The sequence below is a fragment of the Ochotona princeps genome, chromosome 14 (genome assembly GCF_030435755.1).
Source record: "Ochotona princeps isolate mOchPri1 chromosome 14, mOchPri1.hap1, whole genome shotgun sequence".
Taxonomy (NCBI): domain Eukaryota; kingdom Metazoa; phylum Chordata; class Mammalia; order Lagomorpha; family Ochotonidae; genus Ochotona; species Ochotona princeps.
In genome coordinates, this window is record NC_080845.1 from 10,328,844 (window position 1) to 10,350,355 (window position 21,512).

The following is a 21,512-nucleotide window of genomic DNA, read 5'->3' on the forward strand; positions in this document are numbered from 1 at the left end:
TTCACAGAGGACCCCTTGTCTCACTGTGGGATGCAAAAATAAAGTCTGCTTGTAACTTTTGCATGAAAAGTCTGCCCCAGTGTTCCATTTACACACACGCGTACCGCCGTGTATCTAGGATCTGGGTCCCCTGTTGCGTGCGGGCATGTGCATAAACAAAACACAGAAATAGCTCCGTAACGCACCGGTCGACTGGAAGCTCCTAGCCGAGCGAGCATGTAGGGTAAGCGTGGACAGCCAGCCTGAGGTTCCCGCACGGAAATCCGCGTGGGCTAAGGCGTGGGTCCCGCGACTTTGCAGCAGACAGGCAGGGAGCCAGGTTGTTAGTACGCTTGGTGACCCGCCAGGCCTGTTTCCCCAGCCGGGGGCGGGGGGGGGCCAACATTTTCTCCCCCGGGACTGCCTCAGACGCGGGCACCGGGTCACCACCCGGACCCGGCCAGAGAGGATGGCTGCGCCAAAGGTGGTTGCCCTGCAGCCCGCTCGGCTCCGCTCCCCAAACCCCACGACGCCAACGCGCTGCCAGCTCTGCAGGCACCATCGGTCACGGGCATAGCCCAACCCTCCCCTCCCCCGCTGCAGCTTCTTCAGTCTCCAACAGGCTGGGACCCTGCTGCTCACAGTAGGAGGTTTGGTGGTGGCGAGGTGACAGCCACCTGCGCTGGCCGTGGGGGGAACGATCGCAGGCTGAGTGTAGGGCAACCCCAGAGGCCTCCTCCTGAGCTGGCCCCGTGGCCTGAGCCTGAGCCTAGGCCATCTGGCCCTGGGCACTCCCGTGGGTGGAATGTGAGATGGGACTTCAGAAGAAAGAGCTGGGGAGACCCGAGAGGGCTCCCTGGGGGAAAGTGATTCCTGAAGGCAGGGCCTGGGGCCCTTCCCAGGTGCTGGCCAAGGGACAGGGTGGGTAGAAAGGAGGCAGGCCATCTTGGGGAAATGGTTGTCTGCCCTGTAAAGCCCCTGTGGGCACCTTTTCTACAAGTTCCACTGTTGGAGGACCAAAGGGCAGGTGGGGGTGGGGGGACTTGGAGAAGGAAGGAAGAACTGGTTAAAGTCTGTTGGATTCAGGCATGGGTTCTGAGTTCAGAAGGTCCTCCCCTTCCCCAGCCTTGAGCAGGTGCTTGGACTCTGCCTCAGTTTCCTCATCTGTGAAATGGGCATGATGTAGGCGTTCCCTGCTTCCTAGGGTTCAGGTGACAATTAGGAGAGGTGAGGTCTGCCAAAGGACTTGGCCCAGCACTAAAACGCAGGACATCTTCACTTTTCTGACAAGAGCAGATTGGGTGACAACAAGGACCCAGAGGCTGTTGTAGGGAGGGGCTGGGTTCCTCTCTCCCAGCCCTGGGAAGGGGAAGCCAGGGCAGTTTGTGGCTTGGGGCGTACAGTCAAGGGGGCCCCTTTATGCACGGCATCAGGCTCACTGAATGAACTGGACACTGGGCTCAGGTATAGGTGTCGGTCCCCACACACCAGGCAGCCGTTGGGGGCCATGCCCACTTTGCCTGCAGCTCCTAGCTGTTGCTGTCCTTCCAGAGGAAGAGAGGGACTGCTGAATTTTTCTAAGCTCAGATGACACCATCTGACAGGCTCTGCCTGCCTGGCAGGGTCCCTTTCCGGTGACAGATGTGAAAGATGACATTAGCCCAGGTCCCTGATTTGCAACAGCTAGCGGGGTTTGGGCCATCATCTGAGTAAGGTGGCGAAGCCTTTCCTGTACCACACAGTACCTGTCCACAGGTGCGAACAGAGGGTTTGGAGGGGAGAGGGCGGGATGAAGGTCCCGTTGCTATCCCCATTTTATAGATCAAAAACTATAGTTTTGGGGCCAGCTTTGTGGTGTAGCGGGTTGACCCATTGCCTACAATGATGGCATCCCATGTAGGTGCAAGTTCAATCTCAGCTGCTCCACTTCTAGTCCAGCTCCCTACAAATGCATTTGGGAAAGCACCAGAGGGTGGCCTCCACACCCATGTGGGAGACTCGGGAGTTCCTGGCTCCTGGCTTTGGCCTAACCCAGGTCTGGGCAGGGCCATTTTGGAGGGTGACTGAGCAAATGGAAGATCTCTCCATAATATGCCTTTCAAATAAATAAGTCAATCTTAAAATGCACATATATATATATATATGTGTGTGTGTGTGTGTGTGTGTGTATGGGACAAGTCACTGTGAGGGTCTTTGTGGCAATACTCACCATTAGCAACTGGTCAACCCTGATCACAATTCAGAGCTGTATGATTCTAAAGCCTACAATAATAAAATTCAAAGCCCCAACAGGGTAGAAAAATGTGCAGGGTTCACCTTCTTTCTCTTTTTAATGTCCATTTATTGTAAAGGTTGCCAGACAGTGAGAGAAAGACAGAGATTGTCCACCCGCTGGTTCATTCCCCTAATGTCCACAAAAGCCAAGATGGGCCCAGGCCAAAAGCAGGAGCACAGAATTCCATCCAGGTATGCCACTTGGCTGGCAGGGACTCAGAGATTTAACCTATCTTCTATAGCCTCCTAGGCTGTGCGTTAGCAGGAAGCTGAATTGGAAGTGGGGGAGCCAGACATTCCAACATGGGATGCAGGCAACCCCAGCAGCAGCAACTTGTCCCATCCCCTCAGTGGGTGTGGCAGGTGGATGCCCTGCCCATCATCCTAGCCTCCCCCACACCCAACCTGTTTGCTTCTGTCTCTCTTGTCTGGTGGAAGAGCACAGCTCTCAGTCCCACAGCCCTGGTGTGACTTCCCACTCCACCGGCATGGAGACTCAGCCTGCTGCGTCTCTGAACCCACCGAGTTCCTGGCAGGCTGCTGTAAGGACTGTGAGGGACCACCTCACCCACCTCACCCTAGGAGCAGTGGATGTGTCTGGAGCTGTGTTTCCAAGGTTCTCTTTTACTGTAAAAATCCACCTGTGTCCCACTGGGCTGCTGAGAGCAAGCCCCCTGTGATGTCGCGTTTGCTTTGCTCTCAGGACGGGGAAGTGGTGGCGCCTGACCCGAGCACACAGCCACCTGTGACTTCCTGAATCAGGCAGCAGGGACAGGGCCCTGCAGAGGCTGCATTCCAAACAACACAGACTTCAAAGGGGGGCGGGGGGGGGGGAGGTGGGCCTGTGTGTGGTCCCTGCCACACTAGGGAGGAGTGGCCGCTCCACCCTGCCGCCTCCAGTAGCCTGGTGTGAGAGTACCAGCACAGCCCCTTGTAACTTCTGCTTTTCCAGATGGGCTATCTGAAACCCGCGGTGCGGAAGTGATTTTTACCTGAGATCACCCAGATGTTCTAAAGCACCTAGAACTTTTGCAACCTGCTTCCAGGATCCTGGGGTTTTCCAGCGACCAGGCAAGCACTATGGCCGAACAGTAGGACTGCTCAGGGCCAGCTGGAGCCGGCTGGGGCTGCCTGTTCACCCTCCTCGCCCTGCTCGCCCAGTGCTGGGGAGCGAAGGAGGAAGCCAGGGGCAGCAGACGAAGCCTGTGGTGCTCTGCCTCTGTGGTTCCTGAACGTCTGACTTGGTGTTTCTCTCGCTCTCTCTGTGTGTCTCATTCTTGCTCACTCCAAAAAATGACTGCACACTCCTCAAGCCTTCATTCAGCATCCAGGGGAATTTTTCTCACCACAGAGGGTAATTCCCACCCCCATCCCTGCGGTGACTCAGCCGTGACGTTGAACCCCACTCACCAGGGAGAAGATAAAATCGTCAGGCTCCCGCGCGCCCTAGAGGGCGGCTTGGGGCCACCAGCTGGTTCTCCTCTCATCACCGTCGACACAGCTGGCCCCCTCTGCCTACAGCAGTTCCTACAGCCTGCCTGCGACCTCCCTGCGCCCCCAAGATGGCCTCGAGCTCGGCTGGCAGCCCCCACCCAGCCCCCGATGAGAACGAGTTTCCCTTTGGGTGTCCCCCGACCGCCTCCCAGGACCCGTCGGAGCCCAGGGCCCTTTGCTGCACAGTCTGCCTTCCAGAAAACCTGAGGTGAGGGGCCAAGGCTGAGTGGGGTGTGGGGGCGGGGCATGGGGCGCCCTGGTGGCAGGTGACCGTCCCAGACTTGGGATGGGTCTCAGCTTGCACCCCCTCCCTTCCTGGGCCCTGGCACTGCCTCCCTGAAGTTGCTGGAAGCAAAAGCAGAGGCACCTGCTTGTTGAGTGCCTGGTGGTCACCTGCCTCGGAAAGGCTGTTTGCTGCCTCACAGAGGTGACACGAGGTCCCACGCATGGGAGTCAGAAAGTACTTAGAATAATGAGGAGGAAGCCTGGGCTCATAGAAACGAGTCCTACTGTGAGCCGGCAGCCCCGCAACAGGTGGCCAAAGTATAGAGACACATAGCACACGTATACTATATATATATCATACGTCCTTATTACATATATGCATCTATGTATATAAGTATATACTTTTATCTACGTATGTATTTGTGTTGAAAATATATATAACCCAGAAAGGTATGACACCAGGACCCTCATCAGCATCTTTCCTTGAGCAACTATTATACCCCAACTGTGTGCCAAGAACTGTGTCCCCAGATCTTCCGAGCAGCCTGGTCAGATCAGAACTTTTCTCATCCTATGTTTGCAAGGGATATACAGTCCAAAGATGAGGTCAGATGGTCCCAGGTCACTTCCCTGAAGAAAACAAGCCTTTAACCTGACCTTTTCCTCGGGGCTTTACAGCTACAGGAGGTGGGAGGACCAGCCCGGGCAAGGGATGGGTGGGGGCATCACGGGAGGAGGCCATGATGTCAAGAAGGTAAGGGTAGCAGAGGGGGCGGCAGGGGTCAGGGTCAGCACTGGCCCATTTCCCCAGCAAGATCTGGGCTGGAGGTTGGTCTGGGGCTTTTGTGCAGAGTTCCTGGGCTTCCCTCTCCATCCTCCTACAACCTATCAGAGCAGGAGGAAGGAGCTGGCCGGGGCTGGCCCAAGGGGGCTGGGCCCAAGTGGCTGCCCAGTGCTGCTCCTGACTCATGCAGCTGAGGCTAACCCACATGCCCCGGGACCTCATTTCTCTCCCTTACAATCCCTGCCCCAGCCAGAATTGCAATGCCTTGGGGTGTCTCCTGCAGTGACACAGGCCACGCCTGCCTAGGACCTGCCAGCCTAGGTCTCAGAGACCCTTCCTTGTTCTGAGAGTTGTGGGGTCATCAGAAATGGGAGCCCAGCCCCAAGCAGAGGACCCAGAGAAGGATCCAGGCCCTCGCACGCCCACATTCCCCTGCCCGCACACCAGGGCTTGGGAATTGCAGGTGCCTTCAGGTGTGCAAGAGCAAGTCCCGTAATTCCTCCAGTGAAGAACTGGAGTGGCACCCTATTCTCAAGCATGCGAATGTTTCTGCAAGAAAATGTGTGCACTGCACCATGTGGGACAAGTCAGGGCTGGGATAGGTTATGACAGACTCAGGAGAGCAGCAGGTGCTCAGAGCCTGGGTGGCTGCAGGATTGCAGATCACAGACCTGCCCGGTCGGTAGGGGTCGTTAAGGCAGCTATCACCATGCCCAGCACTGTGGAGGCTTTAGGAGCTGGCAGGAGAGTGCAAGGGGCATGGAGTCTCACCCAGGGGATTTGTTCCCTTTTTATTCCCCAGGAACAGCGAGGACCGGATCTGTCTCGCCTGCAAAGGGGACGATCTCCAGTCTGCGAGCCCAGGAAGCCTGCGGACACAGGAGAAGGTACATTGGCAAAGCCAGGAAACAGTGTCCCTCCGTTGTTCAGGTTGTCTTGAATTGAGGCCAGCTAGACAGCTACCTGCGTGGCCGCTGGTTAGCATCTCCCTTGTGGTTTTGAATGTATTTCTACCCTGAATGTGTCTGTGAAGAGGCTGGTATTCACAGTGGCAGAAGACCAGACCCCCCAGTCACTGACTTGTCTGGGGGACAGAGACCGTGAGGGTGACAATGACTTCCAGGCAAGAGGCCAACAAAGACTAGCTCTAGACCCATCACCTGCTTTGTGGCAGCCCTTGAGTTTTTATATATTTGAATAGCTGGAAAGAAAATATCAAAAGAAGAATGATATTGGGGGTAACATGAAAATGATGGGCAATTCAAATTGCAGTATCCTTAAGAGAAGCTGTCTTGGGACCCAGCCACACCCTCTCCCTTGGATGTTTCCTGTGGCCACTGGCTCCCTAAGGCAGTGCCACTTGATACTTGCACAGAGACGTTGGAACCCAAAAAAGCTGCTGGTCTACTCCTTGGTAAAAGAGGGGCACCAGCCCTCGGTCTAGATGGTTCTGTCTGCCCTACCCGCCCTTTTCCAGCAGGGAGAAGCCACTGTTGGCACAGCTCTGGGGCACCCTGAGGAGCATGGGGGGGAGGGCAAAGACCTTCCTAGGCACCCCAATGCAGCACCCGGGGCCTTGCCAACTGAAAGAGGAGTGGCTCAGGGGTGCTGTCTTCAGCCCAGAGGGTCCCCCATACCAGCCACAAATCAGCCACTCTCACCAGTTCCTCACAAAACAATGGGGGCGGGGTGAACTAATAATGAAGAAACTAGAATGAAGGTTTGTTTTGTTTTGTTTTTTAAAGAAAACTAGATGTTTTCCATTGATAGAATCAACCATTACTGGGAGATTGTGTCCTTCCTATAGATGTATTTGTGTAGATGACACGATATGATAGCAGGTGGTTAAGTTTTGGACAGGATTGGGACTTAGAGTAGACATTTGGCCTGGCCTGTTGACACCCATATCCAAGGACTTTGGTTCAGCACGCAGCTCCCAGTTCCCAACTCCAGCTTCCTGCTGGTGTAGACCCTAAGAGGCAAGGGGTTTAGGCTCAAGTATTTGGGTCCCTGCCACCTGTGTGAGACACTTGAATTTGTTCCCAACTCCTGGCTTTGGCCTAGCGCTACCCCAGTCATTGCAGGCGTTTGGGAAATGAACCAGTGGATGAAAACTCTTTCTTGCTTTCTGTTTCTCTGGCTCTCAAATAAATAAATAAGAAAAAATTTAAAGATAACATTTTTATGTTAATGTCTCAGTTAAATAACAACAAAAACCCACCTGTATTGGTCCAGGAATCCAAACACATAGAAATCACTGTTTGAAACCTACCCTTCCTTTCACGTGGAGTCCCCCCACTCCCCACAGGGAAGTCTCAAGGCCAAGAATGTCACTGCCCAACTACCTCCCTGCCCCCACCTTGAGATGCCCGACTTTTTTCTGCCAAAGTTTCCCCTTGCAACAAGCTGTGATTGGGGGTTAGGGGGGGTGTGGGCAGCCAAGCGTCCTAGGAGGGCGCTGGAGGCGAGTCCTGGGTCCTGTGTTTCCAGGTGCTCACGAGGCGCTGCGTGGCCTCCCCAGCGCTGGGGCTGTCCAGGTGTGAGTCAGCAGTGGCCAGGGCGGCTCGCCCTCGCGCTGTTGAACCTGAGGCTGTGAGTCCCCCCACTCCTCCTGTCTCACACAGGCCCCTGCCTTTCGGAGAATTCAGGGGAATTTCCTGCCCTGTGCTGAGCTGGTTCTGAGGGCTTTCCTAGCCCTCCTCTGGCAGGCCCCCTGGGGGAATGACAGTAAGTATGAAATGCATTTACCCCCAACTTGACACTCTAGACAGAGCATTCCTGTGGTACAGGGGTCTGTGGATTAGCACCCTGAGCCTGCTCGTCCGGCCTTCTTCAGGGACTAGCAGTAAGACACAAGCAGATACCTACAGCCTGCCGACTGCCAGCAGCCCCTGCCACCTCCCACGGCCCTGATCAGCAGGAAGCTGGGGTAGGAGCTGGAGCTGGGTGTCAAATCCAGGTACTTCAATCTGCAGTGGGAGTATCGTCACCCCTGCCGAAGCCTGCTTTTAATCTTACCTAGTAATGTCTTCACCCCCAACTTGTGCCATCTTCTGTCCTATCAGTGCATTCATTCAGATCCAGTCTCAGGACCCACCTGCAGAAGTGGCTCCTGCCTGCTGCTTCTAACTTGTCGTATGCTTTGCTCTTGACAAAAGCAACACATATCCACTGCACATATCTTAAATAGCATAGGCAAGACATATATAAATATCTCTAATCCACTGGCATTCACGCTTGTACCTTTCTTGAAGCAAAATGTGATGACAGTGGGAGAGGAGCCTGGCCCCCATCTTCTCAGTTACCCTGTTTCCTTGCCCTGTCACAGCTCCTGAGCGACCTTGGGGATTCCTAGGCTCCTGAAGAGCACAGTTTGAGTCTTGCTGCCCTAAATCTGATGAGGTGTCTTACATGATAAAATGGCAGGTGTTCTAACAGGCTGAGGAGGAGAAGAGGTTGCCTGTGTCGTGGGGCAGGGACGTGTCTGATGCAGGCAGACTTTCCAGGAGCACCAGCCCTGCCCTCCCTACCGGCTTCCCCACTGTATTAGTCCATTTCATTACTATAAAGAAATGCCTGAGACTGGGTAACTTATTAAGGAAAACAAGTTTATTTAGTGCACAGCTGTGGAGGTCCCAGAGCATGACACTGACCTCAGCGTGGGCTCTGGGGAGGAGCACCACTGTGGTGGGAGCACATGTAAGAGAGAAAGCATGTGGCCGGACAGAAAGATAAAACAATTCCATGGTTGGACTCACTCGTAAAAAAAATTATTTGTTTTTGTTGGAAAGGCAAGCTACAGAGAGAGAAGCAGAAACAGAGGTCAATATCACCACATTGGAGTCAGAGCTTCTGAGACAGAACCCTTAGTGGACAGACCCTCTCTGAATCTGGTGTGGTCCTGCTTCCCAGGGAGGGGCCTGTGGGATGTGGGGTCAGCAGCCTGATCTGCACAAAGCCACACACCAGAAAACCCAGGGGCTCCACTGATTCCCGGCCCTCGTGGGAACTTTAAGGGGACTTTTGATTGTAAGTCACCACTTTGCACGAGTGGTAGTTCCTAAGTTTGGGCATTCCCTCCTGGGATTGCAGGAAGGGATCCCCCACCAGGAGAGCTGCTGGCCTAAGCCCAAAGGTATCCATCTTTGCACCTGCCTTTCGTTCACCTGCTTATCAGTGTGTGCCCATCCTGAGTTTGTTAGCAATACAGCCCCCTAGAATTGTCCAGAGCCGCAGCCTATTTGCTCAGTCAGAGGCGCATTAATGTTGCCCTTCTTAGAGTCTCCGTCCTTGCCTGCAGTGATCTTTCCCCAGAAGGGATAGTAAAGCAGGGGATGACTGCTATGGTTGGCAAATCACATACCATTCTGCTGGGCAAGACTGCGCAAATGGATGGTTTCTCGCTCTCGCTGCTCTCCAAGGCCCATATGTGCAAGCCAGAAATAAGCTGGTCTCTGATGCCAGGGCCTCCAAGCACCACCTTTACCTACTTTAGAATCAGAAAATGCCAGGAGTGCCAGCCACCCCAGGCAGTTGCCCTTTGGTTCTAGATTCCTTTGTGTCCTTTCCAACACAGGAACCTCATCACGCAGGGAACTGAGTCCTCCACATGGGCAGGACTCTGCCTAGGACAGTGTTTGTTCTTTATTTGTGTTAAGCTGAAGTCTGTCTCCTATTGGGGCCACCACAGGGCAGGTCATCTTCCTGTTCCCTGAGACAGCCCTGACCTGTGAGAAGGCACTAACCCTGGTTTTCTTGAGCCTGTCCCTGGTCCCTCTGCCCTGCGGTGCATATATTCCATTTATCTGTGTCTCCTGAAGTGTGTGACACTTGGAAATGAACCACTGGATCCTACACTTCTGATCCTGATATTTGCATTCATCACAGTGGCATCCTATGCGGTAGATGGTCATGGTGTCTCTATTCTAATGGTTGGTGATACCTCAAGGCTTTGCAAGGAGGCCTGCCTGCATTGAAAGTCACAGCAAAGTCACACCAAGTGAGAGGCAGGGGTAAACTCCGGCTCCTGGGCCGGCAGCATCTCCTCCTGTGGCTTCCATGTGGAGGGTCAACCTCCACATGGCTGATGCGGGTTTGAATAACAGTCGGCCTGAAATGTTGGAACCACCAACTATGAGAAAAAGAGGAATGGGCAAGGCCACTTTCACCCAGAAAAATCAGACTGAGCTGAGCAGAAGTTAGCAGAGAGCAAGCTGGTCTGATACATGGGCCCAGCCCCGTCCCTCCCCATCTCCCTCTCAGCACTAGCAGAAACAGCCCTGGGGCAGCCAGAAGCCCGGTCAGCCCCTGGGGCCTGGCCCAGCAGAGTGGGCAGTGCCTGGCGTGTCCGGGTCCTCGTTATTCTGCACAGCAGTGGCACGCAGGCTGCTTGCTTCCTCTCAACACCCACCTTCTGGAACACTCTTCAGGTCTCCCAGCCAGGGCCTCCCCCTGAGAGCCTGAGTGGCGTGCTGTGAAGGGCCTGGGTGGCCAGCGAGGCTCCTGCACAGCCAGAGAGTGGAGATGCAAACAGAAGGCCCAGCCTTCACCAGGCTCACATCTGGGTCACGCTCTTGCTCTTTGCTCCTCCAAGGAAATTCCACTGCAAGTTTCATTCTCATTTACAAGCAGCAAGGCCACTCCCAAAGGCCATGTGGGCTTTCAGAAATTCACCAGGCTAGGCCTGGGATGGAGCCCCATCTCTTGCCTCACACCCAAAGCCTGATCCCATCCCCCATTGCATTGATTCCCAGCTTCAGGTGAGGCCATCCTTTGGTCAAGGTGAAGACTATGTAGTGGAGAGGGAGAACCTTGCACATGGAACCAGGCACCACAAATCCTGGTCCTGTTGACCCAGGTCCCCAGAGCCCTGACCCACGTCCTCGTGGTGCTGGCACACCTCAGTGAAGGATAGATGGACAAGAAGGGATACCAATGGGAACAATGAGAAGCATTGTCCCCACAGACTTCAGGAGGAGGGGGACATTATGTGTCTGCTGTGGGTGAGGTGCTGGGAATGCAACTGTAACCCTCCCAGAGCCCCTAGACTGGGAGACAACCCAACAGTGAATGGAATGTATTTTGACAGGACAAGCAGCCATGCTGGTTGGGTCATCACAGAAACCCTGGTCCTTTTCAAAGGAAGGGACTAGAACTGAGGCACAAGGGGGCCACAGGGAGCAGCAGGGGTGCAATCAAGTGACCCCGCCTGGTTCCTGCCCTGGCAAGAGCCCTGAAGGTGGCCATAGCGATCCCCAGAAAATCCAGTGACACAGTTCTTATTTCCAGCTTCTTCCAGAGGTGGCTGAGGCTGGAGCCGGGTGCCCCTTCGCAGGCGTCGGCTGCTGCTTCAAGGTGAGTGTTAACCTGTGAGAAAAGATATGTGCCCTCCTCAGCCCCAGAACTTCGGGTCCCCCATTCCAACCCCACCAGAATTTTCCTGGAGCTGTCCCTTCTAAATAATGACTTGCCCAAGATACAAATCTCACTATTAACTCATTGTGGTGTTCTCTTTTTTTTCTTTAAGATTTATTTATTTTTATTACAAAGTCAGATATACAGAGAATAGGAGAGACAGAGAGGAAGATCTTCCATCCGATGATTCACTCCCCAAGCCAGGAACCAGGAACCTCTTCCAGGTCTCCCACATGGGTGCAGGGTCCCAAAGCATTGGGACCGTCCTCGACTGCTTTCCCAGGCCACAAGCAGGGAGCTGGATGGAAAGCGGAGCTGCCGGGATTAGAACCGGCACTCATATGGGATCCCAGCGTGTTCAAGGTGAGGACTTTAGCCACTAGGCCACGTCACCGGGCCCATTGTGGTGTTTTCTATACCACCGAAGCATTGGTCTAGCAGCATCAAAATGGCCCTGTGTCTCTCTCCTTGGTGCTGAATCATGCTGTGGTGTAAGGCCTGTGCAAGACTGTTGCCCTCAGGTCTGGGATAATACTGGCTGACTGTGGTCCTGTCTGATATAGACCCTTTCTCCTGCAAACCCTTCTCCCCCATTGCACAGACAGGTGCTGCGTGAACAGACCTGTGACAGGTGGGGCTCCCCACTGCTCTGTGGTCCCTCCTCCACCTCTGTGGTCACTGACCATCCTCGCTGTCTTGGCAGGGGAATGCAGAATCCTTGCAAGAGCACGAGGCCACCTCCCAGGCCTCCCATCTTAACCTATTGCTGGGATTCATGAAGCAGTGGAAGGCTCAGCTGGGCTCTGGCCTGGGGTCCGGGCCCATGGCCTTGGAGCGGAACCTGTCAGACTTGCAACTGCAGGCTGCCGTGGAGGTGGCGGGTGACCTGGAGGTGGACTGCTACCGGGCACCCTGCTCCGAGAGCCAAGAGGAGCTGGCCCTGCAGCACTTCATGAAGGAGAAGCTCCTGACCGAGCTGGAGGGGAAGCTGCGTGTGTTTGAGAACATCGTCGCTGTCCTCAACAAGGAGGTGGAGGCCTCCCACCTGGCACTGGCCGCCTCCATCCACCAGAGCCAGCTGGACCGCGAACGCATCCTGAGCTTGGAGCAGAGGGTGAGTGTGCAAGGCAAGGGCTTCTTCAAGGCTGGCTCACAAGTCTTTCTCCTGATCACTCTCCCTGCTCAGAGTGGGGGCTCCTCCACTGAAACCCAGGTCCCCCTGTTTCCAGAGCTTTCTAGAAGAGTCTTCAGTCAGACACTAGCACCGAGGTCAAACACCCACACTGAGACACTTGGACTGTTTGCTTGAACTTCTGCTGTGATGGGACACCCCTTCTTTTTCCTTGGACAGCTCATTCCATTGCTGGACACTTTTCGCTATTAGTGAACTTTTCCTTATCCCAAGCCACCTGTGTCCCCCTGCATTATTCCTGGTCCTGCCTTTAAGGACAGGCAAGACAAAGCTGACCTCAGGTTCCCACGGCAGCTCCTGAGAGAGGGACAGTCAATGGTCATGTCCATCACTGGGCCAAGCGTCCTGCCTTGCACTTTTGCCCGTGCATCTGAGCATATATCCTGTTGTGCCTGTACAACCAGGCCTGGATTGGCAGGCTTCTGCCTGCCTGCAGTGTGGTACCCCAACTTCCTGAGCCCGCCGGACCCCAGAGGACTTGCTTCTGCAACAGTCCCTGGCACAGAGGATCCACCCCTTCTGGATCTCAGGGCAGACACTGTGTTTAGAGGAGCTGTTCCCATGCCAGTGTTGCTTTTTTTTTTTTTTGCTGCACATTAGATCTCCTACTGCACCAGAGCTGGAGTTCCATTTTGACTCTACTATGAACTTGTTATTAAGGCTCAAGCAAGTCACGTTCCCTCTCAGTCCCCTAGCCTAGCCTTCTGTAGATTCAGGGACTAAATTTTCTTTAAGGACACTCATCCCTTGCTTCCCTACCAGAGCAAGCCTTGATTTCCTTCCATATTTCACTGGGAAAACCTACGAGAAGGGCCAGGCACTGGGCTGGAGTGGCCAAGTCTGGCCTCTGTGACTCCTGACTCAGTGAAAAGCGAGGGTGCGTGCCAGCAGCAACCATGGCAAGGCAAGGATGCCCACAGACAGTGAGCATGGCTCCAGCCCTCAGGGGCCAGGGGTAGAGGGAGCTCCTCAGGCAAAGCAAAAGAATGTAGCTCATGAAATCATTACAAGGTAAGAACTCGGGGGAGGGATACTGGAGCTACATGAGAAGAAGTTGGCCACTCAAGTAGGAAGTACAAGGCATTCCAGGCCAAGGCGGTATGGGCAAGTATGTGAGGAAGGCTTGGTCAGGAAGACTCATCTCCAGACCCTGCCATCCCCACCTCCGCCTCCAGCTGAAAGCTGTGCCCCGCAGGTGGTAGAGCTGCAGCAGACCCTGGCTCAAAAAGACCAGGCCCTGGGCAAGCTGGAGCAGAGCCTGCGTCTCATGGAGGAGGCCTCCTTCGATGGCACCTTCCTGTGGAAGATCACCAACGTCACCAGGCGCTGTCACGAGTCAGCCTGCGGCAGGACCGTCAGCCTCTTCTCCCCAGGTAGCACCTGCCAGGGCCCGGGAGAACAGTGCTGGGCGTGCAGCCATGCTGGGGATGATCACAGAGACCCTAGTTAGGCTGGGATCCTTCTGGTCCCAGTGTGGAGGAGACATGCTGAGGGGCTACTAGGCAAAGCTTGCTGTGCTGTGTGGCTCTGCCTCTGTGGAGGCCTTTGTGCTTAGGCCTCCAGGTGGCTATGCGCTTCCTGTGGACAGGGTTCCCATGAGCCCATGCCGGGTGAATGGCAGCATGCCAGCAGTGAGCGTGCACAGGTGGATATCTGGGCCCCCACTCTCAGGGAGCCAAGGAGCTGGGTAAGCCCAGGAATAGGCTAGACCAGCACGTGCATCGTGTGTGACTGTGGGGAACGACCAGTGGCATTGTGAAAACATGACCGGTTCCTCACCATTGCTGGCTCCCTGGGCTCGGCGCAGTGACTTGTGTAACACGACTACACCTGTGTTTGTACGTAGAAGGTTCCATTTAAGCTGTACCACAAGCAGGCCCTGGGCTGCTGCTGGATTGGAGATGTTTCAATATCATTTCACAGATAAACAAACTGAGGCCAGGCTGGACTCAGATCTGTATGGTTTTCCCCCATCCCGCTCACGTGCATCTATGTGCACCAGTGGGTTTCTGCTGGTTGGGGCTTCGGCCCCAGCTTCACAGCTTTCCTGCTCATCAGCTCCTCTGTGACACCCAGGAGCTATTGTACTGATTCCCCTTCTGCCCTGGACTGTGTGGGGGAGATGCTGGGCAGGGGAGTCCGGGGTCTCCCACAGTCCAGAACATAGCTGGCCCCAAAGCTGAGCCGCTTGCCCCAGGCCCAGGAGCAGCAGTACACAGTCCCGAGGCCTGAACAGCCCTGGGCAGCTCTCCCATCCGACCAGCACGCCTTTGCTCTATGATTCTGTCCCTGGAGGGAAAAACAAGCAATGCCTCTGGCTTCCTGTTCCACAGACATGGAACAGGCAGGCGTGAGTCAGATTGTGAGCCCCGCCCCTCTCCACCCACCTCCTGCTCACCCCTGCACACTGGCCCCACCCAGGGAAGGGTCATTGGAAAATGACGTGCTAGAACCCACACTTGTAAGACAGACTTACTGGGGACAGGGACAGCCTTCAGGGTCCTTGGCCAGCAGTGGCTGCTGGGACTGACAGCTCCCCCTCACCCCCAGCCTCCTGGAGACTCTCACCACTTAGCCTGGGGCAGCAGAAAGAAACCAGTGTTTGGAGGAAAAAAAAAATGTTAAGGAGTTGCCTGCAAGGTTCATATTGGACAGCTAGTTTGAGTCCCAGCTGTTCCACTTCGCATCCAGCTCCGTGCTTATGGACTGGGAAAGCAGCAGAGGATGGCCCAAGCACTCAGGTCCCTGCACCCGTGTGGGAGAATCGTATGGAGTTTCTGGCTCCTGGCTTCAGCCTGGCCCAGCCCCAGCTTTTGTGGTCATTTGAGGAATGAACAAATCAATGGAAGATTCTTTCTGTCTCCTTTTCTCTCTGCCTTCCATATAAAATAAACACCCTTAAAAAAAAAAGGCTGGAGGTAAGAAGGTCCATCTCTAGCCATGTGCCAATGATGCTGTGACATTTCCTGTTACCAGGCTGCGTTTCTATAAGAAGCTTCTGGATAGATCAGGAGTTCTCCAAGTGGTCCGAGGGCCAGTGGCATTGGCAGCTCCTATGAACATAATGGGAATGCAAATTCTGTGTCCTCACCAGTGGGGGGACCAAGTGAGAACCTCTGAGGGTGCTACCCTAAGCTGCGCTTGCACTCAGCAGTTGCCAGCCCCAGGGCTTGCTGACTTCCGACAGCCTTTCCTGTTGGACACCATCACCCCCAGCCTTCCTGGATTTGAGTCTCTGACCTAATGCTGTCTAATGGCTGGACCTTGGCTTTCCCACCAGCCAAGCCCAGCACTGCCCAGCTGACTGTGGCTTCTGTGTTTCAGCTTTCTACACAGCCAAGTATGGCTACAAGTTGTGCCTGCGCCTGTACCTGAACGGAGACGGCACAGGCAAGAGAACCCACCTGTCTCTCTTCATTGTGATCATGAGAGGGGAGTACGACGCTCTGCTGCCGTGGCCCTTCCGGAACAAGGTAGGAGGAGCAGTGGTGACAGACGGAGGGTAGGGTAAGGGATGATGGAATTGAGGTGGGGACATGGTCCTAGTCCTGGTTTAACCTTGAACTTGACCTTGGGACCTGGCAAGTCCCCTACCCTCTTTCATGATCAGTTTCCCTCTTATAAAACAAGAAGCTGAGTTCAGATTCAGTAGCCAGAGCATTCCAGCTCTGTAAGCCCAGGAGTTCAAGTGTCTGGGAACAGACCTCTCCCGAAGGACCTGTACAAATGCAGTTTTTCTGGTGGATTGAATACAGAGAGCTGCCTGGAGGAAGGGCAGTGAGGCCAACCTGCAGTAGCGGCACGCCTACATGCCTGCAGATGCCCAGATCTAGAACCCTGGCAACACTGGGTGCTCTGTAGGAGCACTCTGTCATGGCTGGTGCACCAACTGGTTGGTTCAGCCCTTTGGAAGAGAGCCCAGTCGTACTTGTAAAAACTAGGCACGCCCTTCCCTTGGAACTCAGCAGTTACACTCCTTGCTGTTTTCCCGAAGATATCCATGAGAAAACCTGCACACGGTGCTTATAGCAGCCGTATTCATAACTGCCAGAACTTGGAGAAAACCAAAGATGCCCTTTGGCAGATAAACTGTGAGGCATATGCATGAATAATCATGCAGCACTAAAAAGAAAACAAAACAAAACACTATCAAGGCTTGTAGGAACCTGGAGGACCCAGACATGCATACTGCAAGAAGCCCATCTGAAAAACCAGGCTGATTGTGTGAATCCAACTCTATGACATTCTGGAAGAGGCAGAATATGAGCAAGCAAGTGGCACTGCACATTAGAAACACCAGCATCCCATGTCACAGCGTCTGATTGAACCCAGGCGACACCACTCTCTATTCAGCTTCCTGCTAATGCGCCAGGAAGGGCAGCAGATGATGGTTCGAGTATTTGGGCTCCAACCACTTACATGGCAAACCTAGGTGGAATTTCTCTCAGCTATGGCCTGGCCTAGCGCTGGCTATTACAGCCATTTGGGGAATAGTGGAGCCCAGGGACTTGGGGGAGGAGAAAGTCCTCGCTGTGCTGGCGCCCGGGGGGCCAGATGATGTGATGCGTTCACCCGTGTCCACACATACATCTTGGTTGTTACAGGTGTGCCAGCCTGGGGGCTGGAAGTCTTAACTGGGGAGAAACCTCTCTGGTACAGGGCACCTACCAGAGTTTTATGAGAAATCTCTGTACTTTCTGCTCAGTGTTGTCCTGAATCTAAAACTCCCCTAAAAATAAAGTCTATTTAAATATGTTAAGTGGGGGTGGGGAGCAAGCGGGATCTGGAACACTGAGGCGGGCTAGTGGGGGGGAGGCAGGTGCACCCCACTGGTCAGTGGGAAGTGGTTTTCAAAGGTTCTAGGAGGCTTTTTCTTTTTTAAGATTTATTGCTTATTTTTATTGGAAAAGCATATCGGGCTTACAGAAAGAAAGAGTCCACTCAGTCCACTCCCCAAACAGCCAAAATACCCACAACTGAGCCCATCTGAAGCCAAGAGCCAGGAATTTCCTCCAGGTCTCCCACGTGGGTGCAGGGTCCCAAAGCTTTGGCCATTCTCCACTGCTTTCCCAGGCCACAAGCAGGGAGCTGCATGGGAAGTGGAGCAGCCAGGACATGAACCAGTGCCCCTACGGGATCCCGGCACTTGCAAGGCAAGGATTTAACCATCAAGCTATTGTGCCAGGCCTTCCAGGAGGCTTTTAAAACACCAGCAATGGGGGTACATCCCAGTGAGCCCAAGGCCTGAACATCAGATCTGCAGGCTCTAGGCAGCCAAGGTTAAAACTTGAGGCTCCTGATAGGCAGGCCGGGACTACAGGCCAGGGTGAAAAGGTTCCTCACTTTTGATCATTTTATTTCTTTCAATGATTTCTTTTTATCTACTTGAAAGGTGGAATTACAGATAAAGAAACATCTATGCCCCAGTTCATTCTCCAAATGGCTGCAACGGTTGGGGCGGGGTGCCTCCAAAGCCTGGATTCTGCACCTCCTCTTGGAGTGTCAGGCACCAGTGTGCTCCAGTTATCTGCTGCCTCCTGGGCTGAGTTAGCAGGAAGGTGGATCAGAGGCAGGAGGTGCCAGCACTTGAAGAAACACTCCAATGTGAGATGCAAGCATCCCAAGCCCACCGCGCAGTCCCTAATTTTAAAAATTTTTAAATAACTTTATTTGTTTGAAAGACAGAGAGAGCGAGAGAGAGAGAGATATCTTTCATCTGCTGTTTCACTTCCCAAATTACCACAGCAGCTGGGGCTGGGCCAGGCTGAAGCTAGGAGCCTAGAACACAACCCAGACCTCCCACATGGGTTCCACGTGCTTCCTCCCAGAGTCACATTAGCGGGACATTGGAATCAACAGAAGCAGGTCCTTCCACAGGGCATGTGGGCACCCCAAGCCATGGCTCAACAACTGCCCCACCAAACAGCTGCCCACTCGTGTGTCACTTGCAGATGACCAGCACTGTTTCAGGGCGTTGATTGACAGCCCCTCAATAGAGGACTTACCAGGCCTTACTCTGCTGCCTTGTCCCAAGAGGTTCTGGCTGGAATTGATGCATCAAAACTGAGCCAGAAAGCACACTGAGGTTTTTGAGTCCAGCCTTTTTGTCAGCGCTCCAGCCTCACCTTTAGCCCCCAACAGTCAACCAGCTGTAGATTCTGTTGGGTAGAACATGGGATCCTAAGCTTGGGACAGTCCCAAGACTGCTCAGAATGGCAGGTGCAGGCCTTTTGTCAGCTCTTATTTTATGCTCTGAGTTAAGGATCCAAGGGGCTACCTGGGCAATGGGCACAGAGCTGGCTCTAAGCCAAGCACTTGTTGGTCTGGTCTGAGTGCCACTGTCCAGGCCTAATCTCCTCCCACCTCTCACCCTGCAGGTCACCTTCATGCTGCTCGACCAGAACAACCGGGAACATGCGATTGATGCCTTCCGGCCAGACCTCAGCTCAGCTTCCTTCCAGAGGCCCCAGAGCGAAACAAACGTGGCCAGTGGCTGCCCACTCTTCTTCCCCCTCAACAAGCTACAGTCCCCCAAGCATGCCTATGTGAAGGACGACACCATGTTCCTCAAGTGCATCGTGGAGACCAGTACTTAGGCAGGCGGGCAGGTGGGGCTCCTCGGGGAGTTCAAGAGGATGACTGTGCCATCTGCCCTTGACGTGTAAGATCCTGGAACACAGAACTAAACTGGCACTCACAGGACCAGCAGGTTGACCAGCTGGCCATCTGCTCACCTAAATGGGCAATGCTATTCCTTGTAGTTCTAACCACAGCACTTGGAGGCCTTGGAGCCACCCCAGCCCTGACTGTTGAGCTGGACTTGACCCAAGATGGGGACAGAATGGGACCCAGCCTGGGGCGCAACTAGTGAATCGGAGCTGTAGGGTCTAGGTGGAGAAGCTCCTGGGAAGGCACGTCTCTGTAGGGACTCCAGAGAGAACCAGCCGTGAGTTTGCTCTCTTCCTGCTCAGGGTGCCAGTGTGGCCTCAGTCCATCCAAGCCTGGACCAACTTGTCTGTCCTGGAAGCAAGCAAGCTGATCCAGGGGGCTGCGCTGGGAGGTGGGGAGGCCCTTGCACAGAATTCAGATTTGAAGACCTCCACTGCTCTCTTCAGTCCAGAAAGCTTAACTCAAGGTCTTTGTGCTGCAGGGGTTCTGAACACACACAGGAACCTCAGCCGTTAGGTTCCCCCCTCAATTCCGGGACCACCAGGCAGGCTGAGCTGGGCTGTGGCACACCTGCAACCCCGGGCCTGGCAGCTCAGTTTCCTGAACACAGGGTCCATGCCAGTCCCTGCATCCAGTCCCTCCTGGAGTAGAGCACCTTCGCACATCATCCAGGTGGGACCCAGGAGCTTGTCCAGAGCTCCCGGGAGCTGGAAAGAGGGTGTAGGCAAAGATATGGACTTGTCGCCCACCCTGCTTGGAGGCCCTACCTTTTGTGCTTGCCACAATTCCACATCAGCCATCCACTGAGAACCAGGGCACTCACCTCCCAACCTTGAAAAGCCCATAGCTGAGTTCCAGGCAATGACATCACTTTGGCTGGAGGCATTGGAGCCTGGGGTGCTGGCAGGGACACCCCCCAGCCTGTCTTCCTTTCTCTGTAATGGAGAGATGCTCATATTCTGACACTCAAACGGGCTGCCCTACAAGAAAGCCAGGGACACACACCCTGGGCACTGCTACCTGTTGGGGCTCAGCAGTAGTCCAGACCCATGCTGACAGTCTCTCCCTGATGGCTTCAAGAGTGAAAGTCACTCATCTGGGGCCCAGCGCGGTAGCCTAGTATTTAAAGTCCTCGCCTTGCACGCTCCGGGATACCATATGGGTGCCAGTTGGTGTCCGGACACCCAGCTTCCCATCCAACTGGGGCCTGGGAAGGCAGTTAAGTATGGCCCAAAGCCTTGGGACCCTGCACCCATGTGGGAGATCCGGGCTCCTGGCCTTGGATCGGCTCAGCTCTGGCCATTGTGGCCACTTGGGGAGTGAATCATCAGAAAAAAAGATCTTCCTTTCTATCTCTTCCCCTCTCTATATATCTGCCTTTCCAATAAAAATAAATAAAATTTTTTAAGTCACTCACCTGGTTCATGCAAGTGCCAGAAACCCAGATCAAGTGCCAGAACCAAGATCAGGCTATGTCCAGGGCAAACCTCTAAGTCCATCACTTTTTAAAAAAAGATATGTTTTATCTATTTGAAAGTCAGAGCAAGAGAGAGACATTTTCCATCGCTGATTCACTCTTCAAATGGCTGCATCAACTGGGGTTGGAGGCCTAGGCAATGAGCCCAGAACTCCATCTTGGTCTCTCACATGGGTGGCAGGTGGGCCATGGTCCCCTGGGGACTGAACTCTCGGGTGAGGTGTGGGGTGTGGAGGCAGATCATTTGCAAAGCCAAGTTCATGACTGTAGCACAGAGCCAGAGAAGTCCCAGGCAGAGGCAGCCAGGGGGCCCCAGAAGCGGCTTGGTAGTTTTACAGTGGAGCCTCCCGAGCCAGAGGCCAGAAGCTGAGGAGCATAGGGTCCCCTCGAGTACCCAGAGGGAACACAGCCCTGCCCATCCCCTTGACCTCAGCCTTGCAGCCCCCAGGATCGGAAGGCTGCATGTCTGTGCTGCTTTAGGCCCTGAACCTGCAGCACTGAGCTAGTGCCACCAGAGAAGGCACCTGGCACACTCCAAGGGCAGCTACTGCAGGCAGAGACAAGCTCTAAGTCTAAATCACACACAGATTTGGAAGGTCCCATGCCTCAAAAAAGGAAATTTATTGTGTTCCTGTTTTATATTGATGACATGTTGAAATGGTCAACATGCTGTTAGATTGCATGAAATATATTGTTGACATGTAAGTTCACCTGTTTCTTTTAAAAAAAAAAAGTGACTATTAGAACTCTAGTACTCTGTCACTTACTTTTTATATTCCCCCTGGGCAGCAGAGGACCTTCCTCATTGTTGTGGCCAGATGCATCTGGCACTAACCACCCTTATGTGGTCCCAAGCCAGCATCTCTGTAACAGGAGCTGGGAACTATGTGCTGGGCTAAGGAGCCACCTGCCCTCCCCCACCCACCTAGTCCCCCCCCACACACACACACACACTGCAGGTTGAAGGGGTCCGCGGGGTGAGTGGGTCTCCGCCTCCCCTTGCC

The 21,512-nt window shown here is 54.2% G+C and overlaps 1 protein-coding gene across 1 annotated transcript; it reads left to right on the forward strand.

The window, feature by feature from the left end:
• The first annotated feature begins 3,166 nt into the window (after positions 1–3,166).
• Positions 3,167–19,861, forward strand: TRAF1 (TNF receptor associated factor 1). Its single transcript, XM_004594963.2, has 7 exons — positions 3,167–3,955; positions 5,559–5,643; positions 11,045–11,110; positions 11,874–12,284; positions 13,558–13,735; positions 15,687–15,835; positions 18,740–19,861. Exons 1-7 carry the CDS (start codon positions 3,816–3,818, stop codon positions 18,956–18,958), a joined length of 1,248 nt encoding a protein of 415 aa, XP_004595020.1. The 5' UTR covers positions 3,167–3,815; the 3' UTR covers positions 18,959–19,861.
• Positions 19,862–21,512: the final 1,651 nt, after the last annotated feature.

What these genes read in the sequence shown, in the direction of transcription:
- TRAF1 (XM_004594963.2), top strand. Translation starts at nt 3,816, where the DNA reads ATGGCCTCGAGCTCGGCTGGCAGCCCCCACCCAGCCCCCGATGAGAAC. An exon ending in GCCTGCGGACACAGGAGAAG is followed by an intron (nt 5,644 to 11,044) that starts GTACATTGGCAA and finishes TCTTATTTCCAG; the next exon opens with CTTCTTCCAGAGGTGGCTGA. An exon ending in CGTCAGCCTCTTCTCCCCAG is followed by an intron (nt 13,736 to 15,686) that starts GTAGCACCTGCC and finishes TCTGTGTTTCAG; the next exon opens with CTTTCTACACAGCCAAGTAT.